This window comes from Chinchilla lanigera, unplaced genomic scaffold (assembly GCF_000276665.1).
Source record: "Chinchilla lanigera isolate Chin_1 unplaced genomic scaffold, ChiLan1.0 scaffold00043, whole genome shotgun sequence".
Lineage (NCBI taxonomy): Eukaryota > Metazoa > Chordata > Mammalia > Rodentia > Chinchillidae > Chinchilla > Chinchilla lanigera.
The window spans coordinates 6,165,691-6,178,275 of record NW_004955444.1 but is presented as its reverse complement, the minus strand read 5'-3'; the positions used below and the strand labels follow the sequence as shown (position 1 = coordinate 6,178,275).

General features: G+C 41.5%; 1 protein-coding gene across 3 annotated transcripts in view; it reads right to left on the bottom strand.

Annotated features, from left to right (window-relative positions):
• Window positions 1–1,845: 1,845 nt before the first annotated feature.
• Jph1 (junctophilin 1) overlaps window positions 1,846–12,585 on the bottom strand; it is a gene marked incomplete at its 5' end in the record, with an annotated part of 68,119 nt that continues 57,379 nt past the window's right edge. Inside the window, 3 exon segments of one of the 3 annotated variants that reach the window (XM_013518218.1) lie at window positions 1,846–4,158; window positions 4,329–4,424; window positions 10,669–11,306. In XM_013518218.1, coding sequence (XP_013373672.1) covers window positions 4,344–4,424; window positions 10,669–11,306 — 719 coding nt within the window. 3 annotated transcript variants of the gene reach the window in all.

Here is a 12,585-nt window from a genome sequence, read left to right as displayed (position 1 = left end):
ATTTGTCCCATTTTTGTGACCAGTGGGTGACAATGAGGAATAATGCTAGCTAATATATGAAATGAAAAAGCACAGTATTTAGTCACATCTGAGACTGAAATACAGATTTTCCCACTTTTTGGCTGTGTGATCTTGGGCAAATCATTTAACTGCTAAGGAGCTTTCACCAGGATGTTCTAAGAATCCAATGATGCACTGATGTGAAAGTTCTTTGTAAAGAAAATGTTATATTCTCTATACTCAAAATTGAATGTTAGCTTTAGAAAAGGAACTCTAGGTATGGTCTTTGATTTTTCACAGTGAGAAAGATGTATGAGGAAACCAGTGAAGAAAGAATACCATACCCAGTGACACAATCAACCCTCACAGAAGCACCTTTAGACTGGGCTCTTGCTGCAGTTTTCAATGTGTTTGAGAAACTGAAAGGAATTTATTTTTTTCCTGGTTAAAACTTGCACAAAGTAGTTACTACCTACCAGGTACTGTGCCGAACACTTAACATAAAGATCATCCCACCCTCACAGTCACCCAGGAGGGTTGCTGCTATAGCTACAGTTGTTTTATGGATGAGGAAACCAGGGGCACACTTTAGAGAAGGACTCCGCCAGTCCTGACCACAGGCAGAATTTCACCCATATTTATTGCACTGATCAGTATTCACTGTATTCTGTTTGCTTTTTTTCTCCTGCTCCAGTTATTATGTGAGAATACTAAATTACTTTTCAGTACCTTTGGGATGAGGGGCAAATGTCAGATGTGGGTAATTCTCAACCCTAGAACAATCACACACAGCCTGATGAACCATTATACTTACTGGCAGAATATGCCACATCTACACCACCTATGAAATTGGGAAGACGAAGTGATCCAACTTTCCAAAGCGTGGGGAGGGAGCTGCAAATGGCCCTGTGTGTCTGCCTAAGGAGCCTACTCTCCACAACTCTTGAGAAATAGTTACTGCATTAAGAGGGCATGTAAAATTTTTTCCAGATTTCCCAACCACATAGACTTTCCCCTAGCTTGGGCTGCAGCCCTTACAATATGTGGTTTGGACACGAATCTGGAATCAATAATCTTTCTAGCACCCTGTGCATTTCTCGCCTGCTTCAAAAATCTCTTCTTTGCTTTCTTCCTTGGGGACTGGCTAAGACTAATCGTTTATGTTGATAAATCTGGTAAAACCTAGAGGTGATAACTTTGTGCATTATTTATATGAGGGTTTCCAGTATCTTGGTCCTACACAGGAGCGATGAACTTGGGACTATGAATGGCATGGCTGTTTTGGTAAAGATATTTTCATTATTACCACGGGGGCAACTTGCCTACATATAAAGCCAGCCTAGGCGGGCACCCAAATGGCTTCAGAAGCACAGCATGGCTGGCAGTGCTGGTGGCCCTGAGTTGATTCAACTTTCCGTTGTGTCTGACTTCCAGGAGTGTGCTGAGGCAGTAGGGACCACAGCCGTACCTTAAAATTATTTGGGGCACAATGGTGAAAAACTTTAATTAACTGAAGTACCCAAGCAGGAGGGAGTTTTTCTTAAAAGTAGGAGTAATATTAAAACTCTGCATAAATGTTCTAATCCAATTAATGAAAGTATTTAGGTAGAGTAATGAGTGTTATTTTGCAAAATTATTTGCAAGGCCCATGATAAAAGAAATTTAGAAAGAAATAAAGGAGCACTGCATCTACCTTCTGCCACGTGGCTTCTTTGGGGACATCCCCCGACCCCATTTCTGTTGTTAATTTTTCAGCAGATCTCTCTTTAACACCCCCATCACCAAAGATGTCCACGTAACTCAAGACAGTAATTTACTCACAAAGGAAACACACCTACAACTTTATTAATAACCAACTTTTTTATTAGAGCAGATACAGTTGTGAAAACTGTACATTATACATTTTGGTTTCAAGGATTATAAATAAAGGAACTCACAGATAGGGAGTTCTTTTTTCACAGCAAGAAACTTTAAATAAACAAAGTCATGTTTTATTAAGTACATTGGCAGACTTCATGTGCTGTCCAAAATGTAGAGTACAGTATAACAACCCATTAGAAAGAGCCTTCATGTAAAATACAGCTGTGCACATTTTAGAAAAATACCAACAATTTGAGCTTTGTTTTAAAAAAGCTTATAAATCATACATATATTTATAAATGGAACCAACATGCTCACTTTATAAACATATCCTTTAATTATCTGTTACCCATTATTTCCAAAACATTACACATTTTAAATAAACACTTAATAAGACTACATATTTTATTTTCTTAAAAAAAATCAGCTTTCCATCCTTAAGGAGCTACAGGGTAAGGAAGGAGCAGTGAGAGTTCTGAGACTTTTACAGGGATTTAAATGTTTGTTCTTGGGTAAAAATGTACTTCCTAAATTTAAAAGTCAAAGCAAAATGTAAAAAATAAATATACAAGTTGTAATTTTTCATTTGCTCTCTTTCTGCCTTCTTCTTTATTCCATATTGGTCACACCCAGGATTCTCAACATATTGCACTTCTGCAAAAGACACCACCGGGTTACTACCCTGCAGGTGATAAGGCATGCGGTCCACACCTGTGCTAACACGGGAATTATGGGAACTGTCTCTTCTGCATTGAAAAAGTAGCTAATAGGGTAAAAAAAAGAATCTGAGTAAACCCATGCAAATCATGAACATATTTAGGAAGAGCTCCCCTTCCCTAGGTAAGGTCTTAAAGAGATTTAGCACATATCTTTCCTCCCCTGATTTCTTTTTAAATAATTATTTTTATAAAGACCATGTAATTTCTCTAAGTAAGCATGCTTCTGAGTAGGAAAGGATAAATTATAAAACGGCAAAAAAAAAATCAGAGTATGTCAGAATAACAAAGGATTGCAAAAGACAAATATTTAAAATAAAAATGTCTAAGCCTTTAAAATTTGAACTGAAATTACAAAAGGACTTTGAAAAACACAAAAGGCAGAAAATTGAGAGGCAGTGATTTAACAAAGCTTTATGCTCTACCTGAATGTATTCAACAAAAATTTAACTTGGGGAAAAAAAGAGACGAGCAGTTATTAATAGCATCTTGCTTAACTTTCATGGGAATTAACATAGCCACTGACAAGATTTTATTTGGTTGTAAAGTACGTCAGCAATGAAACTGAACCCTTTAAACACCGATTACCACAATCCATGCAACATTTTGACTACACTTCTTAGAATTCTGTTGTCTTTCAGCTTTTAAAATTTAGCACCTCTTTAAAAGTGCATAAATAATTCATCTCTGTAATGTTAAAAATATTTAAAATAAGTTATTTCTTAGGAAGGCGTAACGCCTTCAGACTGCTATATTTTAAAGATAAATAGGCTTTTCTAGGTTTAGGAAGAATAAATGACATGAAAAATGATGTATTGCTATCAAAATAAACACATTTTCTCTAGCGCTTTGTTGTTTCTTTTCCTTGAGATACAAGATGTATGTTCTGTCCAGCCAGGACTGCAGGTGGTAGATGACTATACATCATATTTAAATAAACAGCAAAAATTAGCAGAGTCGTGCACAAGCAAACGAAACATTCTCTCCCAGAACATTCCGGGAGATGTTAAAGCAGCAGGTCATGGCATAAGACTGCTGAGTGATGCTGCTACCTATTTCTTCTAATAAGATAGGAGTGAATGTTGGAACCACGTCCACAGCAACACAATCCTCTGACTGCATTCCTCGGGCAGTCGTTTCCCCAGCTCCCTACTAAAAACGTCAGATGGTAAAATAGTAAGACAGCTGTTGACTTCCATCAAAAAAAAAAAAAAAAAAAAAATGCAGCTCCATACATTTCCAGTTTAGTCACACTCTGCTAGGACAGATGGAGGAGCCAATGCCAAGAACTTCGCCGGATGGGGCTGCTTCAGCAGATTTTAAAAAAGAATTATTATTAAGTTTTGCTCTCCAACATGGCTGCGTGCTTCAGCTCCCAGAGAACCCCAAAGCCACAAGCATTCCCCAGGGATCTGAACAGGTCCTCGGGCTGAATTTTCCAAGTTTCATCTCTCTCGCGATCCCATCCTAATTCCAAGCCTCCTTGCCTGTGTCTGAGTCTGACTGGGGCGTGCCATTTAAAGGGCTGACGACAGCACGGCAGAGAACTGCGGGCTAACACCACTAGTTGTCATTGACTTCACTGAAGGGTCAAAACAGTTACAGCGTTAAGTAACTACGTTGAATCACATTCAGGCACAGCCAAAATTAAAGTGAAGGACAATATGTCATTGTTCAAACAATTATAAATTTGATTATGAGAACAGAATGTTTTTAATTGTAATTTTGAATAGAAATTAAGGCTATTCTTACCTTTCCTAATTCCAATCAAGTTAGAAAGTGGACAAAAAGAATGGCCAGCCCGATATTCAACAGCATGACAAGGACAATCATGACTGAATTGGGGCCCTGGAAATGAAAGAGAAAAACAAAACTAAGCATGATGTTTCCGTGTTAATACCGCTGCATTTCCAAACTATATCGCCAGAAACAATGATCAAAAATTCAGTATGGCTGCAGAAAGTAAGGCATAAATAGCAGTTCCAAAAAGCATAAACTAAAAGTAGCGGCATTATGTTTAGATGGAGCCTTGGCCGAACTTCTACTGTGAAAATGCTTCAGTCTTGAACTCTGTTAAAAATGCTTTTACTAACACCCTACTCCATTCACGTTGCATAAAGGACAACAGTCCGGGTTGAGACAGGTCACCATAAGAGGGCTTGGGGCCGATGGAAATCTGACCCCTGTCTGTCGCTGGGACTGAACTCAGACAAGGAAGCGTGTGCTCCTTGTCCAAGTAGTCAGGAAACAAAAGTAAAATCTGGGACAAGGAAGCTTCCATGGAAAACTCAGAATGAGGGTTTCCAGCTCACTTTTTCCTAGTCCTTTACTCCTTTAAATAAAAATCACAGTGGAGAAGGTGAATGCTTTCAGAAGTTACTCTTACAGGTTTAAGTTTTCACTTCTGAAATCATGGCCACACCCTCTCAGAAACCAAGTTACTTTTAACCAACTGCAAAATCTCTTTTCAATGAATATCACTATTAGAAATACCAGAAACTCCAAGATCCCCAAACTTTAGTTGTTTAAATAAACCTTGTATGACCCACCTGTTCAGATCTGGTCCATGGAGAACTCTCCTTTATTAGAAAGACATGATCTTGGCATTTACTATTCACATAGTGTCTAATTCATACATAGTATAAGAAGTGTTCCAAACTGGCCTCAGGAGGTAGGCAGGATAAGTAATTTTGTTGCTTCTGTTTTATAGCTGAGGAATCAGTTGTACGGTAGTTGGGTATCAAATACAACTATGTTGAGACAATGCTACAGAGACCTCAGCTGCACTTTTGGTGGCTGGGGTGAGTAATAGGGAAGACTGGAAGCTCCATTTATCAAGTGTTCATCTCTCTGGACTAGGGCTGGGGTCACACATATCACTTACTGACTGAGCTCTCTTCCTGGCATCTCCTTGGCAAAGGTCAGGGTGACCAGTTCTTTCCCTGTCACATTACTTTTCACATTTTATTGTCATTTATTGTTGAAATGTCACTTTCTCATGTGGACTCTGCTCTCCACAGAAGCCAGGGCCTTGTTGTATCCACCCCTATCGCTATGTACCCAGCGCCCAATCCACGAGGGTGCCCAATTAATTCCGGCAAACAATATACAGGGAGAATCTACTACCTACCAGATCTTTCCTAGGTGCTCTAGGTGTGTTGCTGAGCCAAGATTGAATTTTTGAACAAATAAAGCATTAGTGAAATAGAAGGTGGGAGAAAGCCCTTGAGAGAAGCAGTTAGGCAGAAGAAACTCTAGTTCCCAACACATTCCCACAGGTGTGAACTAGCGGTATTAACTGCATGACTGTCCACTAGGTGACTTGTTTCACTGGGGGTGCAAATGGATTCCATCACGTTTATTCAACTTTTTACTAATAAAATAAAAAGCTGTTTGATGAGAGTCTCGTACGTACCAATGGTGGTTCAAGCTGCTTGGCAGTGAGAGATACAAATTAGAGCCCTGTTATGAAATGTCAACTCCAATGGGAAAACACTGGATTTTTATAATGCCAGGCAGTGGACTAAGTGTTCCTAATTAGACTACATTTTGCTTATTTTTCACATTCAATTAATAGTTCCATTTTACAGAGCTTCAAGGAGGTTAGTGTCTTACTCAAGGCTCCTTAGCCTGGGCGGACAAATTAGAGCTAGAATTAAACCTCAGTCTGCCCGGCTGAGAGCTCCAGGCTTTTTACATCCCTATTAAAGCCCCAGGTCTTACTTTATTTTATTGTTCTGAGACAGGGCCTTGTGATGTAGTTCAGGCTGGCCTTGAACTCACTATATAGCCCAGACTAGCCTCGAATTCCTGTAATCCCAAGTGCTGGGATGACAGGCATGTGTTACTGTGCCTGGCTTCAGGTCTTAATTTAAAAACAATTTCCCATTAAGTTCTTTAGGATCAGTTTCATCTATTTAATTTCCCCAATGTCATGGAAACATCAAACCTTCGTAATGACCGACTCCTCTTTTAGAAGATTTGTATTTGAAATTAGTAGGAAAAGTCCTGACCTACGTAATTCTTCCATTAAGGCTAATTTAAGAGCACAGAAATAATGTAGAAAACTTCCAAGTGAAAATAATGGAAACGAGTTTTCAACACTGAACTCAGCGAGGGGTTTTAAGCAGATGCTATACCACTATATTTTTTCATTAGGTTTTGTTCATGAATGTTAAGACTTTGGGACAGTCTCAACTCTTTGGGCCAGTGCATTTAATGAAAGAGGAACGGAAGTATACTCCCTAAGACCACAATGACACACACAGTTCAGTGTCTCTCAGTGGACTCAGAAAGCGGAATCACAGAGAAAGCTTTGGTGAGGCCAACTTGAGAAGCTTAAGGTGGAGGCTAGGAATGTAGCTCCATGTTAGACAGACTGCCTAATACGTACAAGGCCCTGGGTTTGATCCTAGCACCAGGAAAAAAAAAAAGCTTAAGGTCTGCCTGAATCGCTACCTCCCATCTCACAAAATCTTACAGATGTGCTTACTACTTGGGTTTGTATGTTGACTTGGGTTGAACTTAGCTTACTCTCTTTCTTCATATTTCAGCTCACATCTCATTGTACTGACAATCTGGATTCGATGAATAACGCACGGGTGCTTTATCCGGAACCAAAAAGACAGATGTATGTACTTTTCCTACTGAACACAGTTCTTTACCCCGTGTAGGCTCCAACACACGTTTGTCCTCCTAGCACAGCTCCGTCCATGCAGTTATTTTTAAAGAGGACTCCGTGAGAACAAGAGCGAGCCTGCGTGAGAGGTTCCAACGGGAGCCAGGTAAGAAATAAGGATCTGGGACATTATGTTTAAAAGGCAGATATCAAGCCCTGACCGCGGTGTTCTTCAGATACCGAGGCAGGGTACCGGGTGAAAAGCTTTAAGGTGAAGTCCCATAAATACGACTGTGGTGGCCAGTTGTAGCTTAAAATAGCAAAATGAAAAAAAAGAAAAGCAACTCAGTCTTGCTTTTCCAGACTGACTGGGACAGGTGCGAGGAGACGCAGCGGAGGAAAGTTTAAGCGTGCACGAGATGAAACTTTCAGGCGGTCAGAGAAGCAAAAGAGAGGAGGTCAAAATGTGGAAAGAGATTCTAGCTCAAGAAATCCTTTTCTTCCGGAGACGATCTTTCATATGAAAATGGTGACGCGTTTTCTGCTCCGTTGCTAGGGTTTATTTAGGTCAAACCTAAAACTTCTCTAACTGAAAGTGTATGCAAAGAGCAAGCTGAACTTGCTAACATGGGCAAAGTCTGACGATATGTGTTTGTCTTTTTTTCTTTTTTTTGGTGAGGTTCACACTTGATTGAACAGAGATGCTCTCAATTCTACATAAATTCAAAAGAAAGATCAGGTATATCTCAAAACAAACTTGGAAGCTGATCATACATAGTAAGGATGAAAAAAAACGTTTAGCCAATTTTTAGAATGGGTGGAATTGCTAATTAGAGGAATAATTTGCAGCCTGAGTAACAAGGCTCTAAAGATGGTTCTGTGGCTCCTGCTAGAGCTGCCCTGTTGCAAAACCCTACTAACATTTCAGCACGACGTATGCCCCTGGGACCCTCGGCCGCAGGCGAGCACTGCCTTCCGGGCCCAGCAGCCTCTCGGAGAAGCCTGTGAAGTCACCACCACAGTGGCCTCCCTTCTCCCACTCCTCATACTTAGGCAAGCAATTTGCTCTCAGGGTTAGTTTGTGTCCCAGAAGAGTTTCTGTATTTCCAGGAGGTCAATGTCCCGGCTAATCCCGAAGATGGAGCAAGTTTATTGGAATATTTAGGAACTGTGTCCCTAACAGCGCTGAAACAAAAACCAGGCAATACTTTTAGGGCACTCCCTCTGTGCTCAGCACCGTATACGCATTAACTCACTTAATCTTGAAACAACTCCATGCCCCTGAGACAGGGACAGGTGAGGAACCCAAGGCACAAAAGCAGTTAGGACACGTGTCCAGAGCCACACAGCTGGAAAGCAGCAGAGCTGGGATTGGAAGATGCTCTCCACCAATGGCCGGTACTGCCTGAGTTACATGAGCTGGCTGACTACAAAACCCCAGGTTCTGGCTGGTCACACACCCTACAGACAGATTCTGACTCAAACTGGATCTCTCGGCTGCCCACTAAGAAAGCACTGATTCATCCTGGGTTTCCCTCGAACATCTGCTTCAGTGTGAATGTTTCCATGAATTTTAAATTGTTATTTATAAACTTCTAATTTACAAAGTCCCTCTACACACTCTTACCAGTGCTTCATCATTTTAAAGGTCATTCACTGACTATCCTTATGATAACAGTGTTCCTCCTAACATCTGTCAGCTATGTGAAAGGTGCTATCAGTTACCAGCAGGATGACAGACTGTCACGCCAAGATGCCAGTTCCTGTGACCCACACAGGCAGCCTGAAACTCAGGGAGGCTGCAGACCACTGGCCCCTGTCTCCATTGGTGTGTGAAGAGGGACCCTGGGAGTGACCTTCAGAGATGGAGGATACTTGATTAATTCCAAAAATCAGACGATTGCTCACAGAAGTAAAACAGTTTTTTTTTTTTTTTTGTTTTGTTTTTTAAATAAGGAGGCTGTGAATTTATTCAATGTAGTGCTGTTTCACAGAAGGAGTCTACAGGCAAGAGCTCGGGAACTCAAATGAGCAAGACACGGGGGATGCTCTTTCTTTATAGAGTTCTACAAGTGAACCCACCACCGACTGCTGAGGTACCCACCCGATGGTTTCAGTGTTTGAACTTCTCACTTGCAAATCAGGCAAACTAATACTGATATGTATGCGAGGTCTTAGTATGGATACAAATGCTGAACGTCAAATGACAAACAAATGATTAAATTTATCAAATATTACTGTACCGTCAGAATAATGATGTAACAATGTTAAACATTTTTTAAATGAATGCTTACTGAACAGTCAGAGCCTTGTAATGTTAGTCTGTCTTGAAAATCACTTAGCTCCATGGAGGCTGACTCTTAGGAAGTTAGTCCAAATAACCTGATTAATGTATACTTAGCTAATCAAAAAGAATCTGAAAAACAAGAGAACTGGTGTTTTCTAGCTACTAGTAAAAGAAACAAAAATTTCAAGTATAAGTTAACTGAAGAGATAAACTTTAGCTGTTAAACCCTATGAGCAAACTAAACAGACGAAAGTAAGGAACTCATGCTTATGCTATCATCTTGTTGGCTACAATACTAATTTCACCACCTCTCTACGCTACGGCTTCTTCCTGAGCTTCATTTAATGCCCAGCCCCAAGGCATGTGAGCAGGTTAACAGATCAATTAGTCAATTTCTAAAAAATTAGTAATTAGTTTCAGGCTATATAAATTTTAAAGAATCTGATGAAATATTAATGGTACCCATTATTCAACAATGAAACCTCATGTGGATGAGCATTTAAACATTTATTATTAACCCTGAGCTTTCCGCCCAAGTAAATATCTTATCTACCCAAGTCTCACTGGTAATAACTAGTATCTCCTAGGAAACTGAGAACGTGAAAACACACACAGTCTGAGACATTAGAAGGCCAAAGTAATTCTCTTAAATTGCTGCAAATTTTCTCATTGGGGAAGAAAAATGGTCTTGCAACAAAGCCTGGCTAATCAGGTAAAATCTAAGACAAATATCTGAGAAAAGAATTCACAGCAGCTAAAAGAGACACTCTTTGTGAAAACAGGCGGGCTGCGGTGCAGCTGAAGCGGGGCTCAGGGCCCCTCTTAGAGCTCGGAGCGGGGACGGCCATGGCAGTAACCATGTTTCCCTTCCGGTCCTCAGACAGAAGCTGCCATGAGGCTTGCCAAAAATCCCCGAAAAAGGCTTCCTGAGACTGAGGTTACCCACGGCTGCGGAACCTATGGGAGTATGTCAGAGGTGGGTGGCTCAGTGGACTCAGGAATTCTGGCCTGGAGCTGTGCTACCTCACACTACCTCACACTACAAACATGCTCCCCTCTGCCCTAAACACCGTGTGCTCCCGGGCCCTTTGTCAGGTCGGCTGCTGTTGAGATGCTGTCACCCCAGGCTGCTCCCTAAAAGAACCAAAGGGAAGAAAGGAAGAGAAAACATCTCTTGTAAGACTTACTGAATTGGCTTCTTTTTCTAAAGAAGGGCACGAATCGTTGCTTGCTGGATTCTTTGGTATAGCAAGTTCAGACTTCTTAGCTTTCGGCTCAGCTTTGCTTTCTTTGGCAACTGGTTTTGTCACAGATTTAGGGGAGCTCCACTTGTTCGGCGATGGCTTGTGCACCAGTGCTGAGGAAGCCTGGCTCGATCCATCCTCCTCCACGTCTTCCGGAGGGTGCTGGGGGGCGTTCAGTTTCACATAGTAGCCATGATACTGAGAATGCAGCTCCCCATTGCTGGGGTTGGGGATGTGGTGGCGGCCAGAGTACTTGGACTGGGCTACTACCTCCTTGGAGGGGGCCTTTGACATCAGGGGCTTACTGACAACAGCTGTGACCTGCTCGTCAGCCACACTCCGCTTATCTTGACCGAGTCTTGCCCCTGAACTGGGGTTCTGCTTCCTCAGGGCCTTTGGAGAGGAAGGCTTGGGAGAGTGGCTCTGCTTGGGACTCGCCTCAGGAGATGCAGGCGGGGTGGTGCCTTTGCGGTAAAAATGAGGAGATTCCTTTGGTGTAGGCAGCTTTTCTGGTGCCTTCTCTTCGGGATTTTCTTTAGCATCTACACCTTCCTGAAATCTCTGTTTGATGTAATCAGGGCCTGGGAAAAAAACAAAAGGGAGGAAGGTGATAAAAATAACTATAAAGTCTTCTACATTAGGCTCATACACTTTCTGCTAAATGGGGTTAGTGTTTTCTCTTTTAAATATATTTACGATGCTTTGTTTAAATATGAGCCATACATCCTCCAGGGGAAGAGATTATTACTAAAAAGGTACTTAAAAGATAATATCATTATTTACATTACTTTGATGGTCATAAAAATAATTCTGACATTTCTATTTATTGTATCATTCTTTTGTACTTGTAGAACACACACTGGTACGGAAACATAATTAACCTGTTTATCCAAATTATGTAATTTAATTAAAACACAGGAGGTACACATTTGTACGAAGAAATGATTCCTATCTGAAAACTTGAAGTACCCGTACTGCAAGTAAGGCGAAAGCCTGCAGGTAACTAATTTGTACTGATCAGTAGAGCCTTCCAGGTAGGAAGGACGTGCATAGTGTAGGTTGTACGGCACGAAGCACTCTGAAGCTGGGAGTGGTGGTGCAGACCCGTAATCCCAGCACCTGGATGCTGAAGCAGAAGGATCGAGACTTCAAGCCCAACCTGGGCGACTCAGTGACTTAGCAAGACCCTGTCTCAAAATAAAAAAGTGTTTAAAAGGCTGGGGATGTAGCGCTGTGGGAAGGTCCCACATTCAACCCCCGTGACCCGTCTTCCCCACCACTTCGGTGTATGAGTGTTCTACAGGCGTCCAGTTCAAGGCAAGGCAGCTGTCTTTGGTTCCGGGTGGGAGCTTCCAAACCCTCCCTCCAGCGTACGCGCGAGAAACATCCCCGACAACCGGTCCAGAGCTGGTCAGCTCTTGTCAGGTCTACAGAACTGCACCTCACTCATCCTCCTTCCTGCTTCCAGCCCATGTCCTGTCCCACATTAGCAAAAAGAGGTACAGAGGGGGTGAAGAACAATTATTTTTACTTGTTAAAGGTACAATTCCAATTTTAATGGCGCTTCCTGTGGTGGTCTGAATAATAAGCTACTGCAGTGAAATTGCTACTTACTAGTCAAGATATTTTATGAAATTTAAAGCTTTATCAAAATCGGAAGAAGCAGATATTATTCCCATTTTTGATCTGGAAGCAGCTATCGTAGCTGAAAAACCAAAAGTCACGTAGCACCTATGTCTCCTTTAAGAAAAAACATCATGCAACACAACATTTTCCAGTCAGAAAGAAGGCTTCCTGAGAGCATGCAGCTGCAGGCTGCACCCGGGGCCACAGACTCGGCAGGATTATAACCACTTCCAC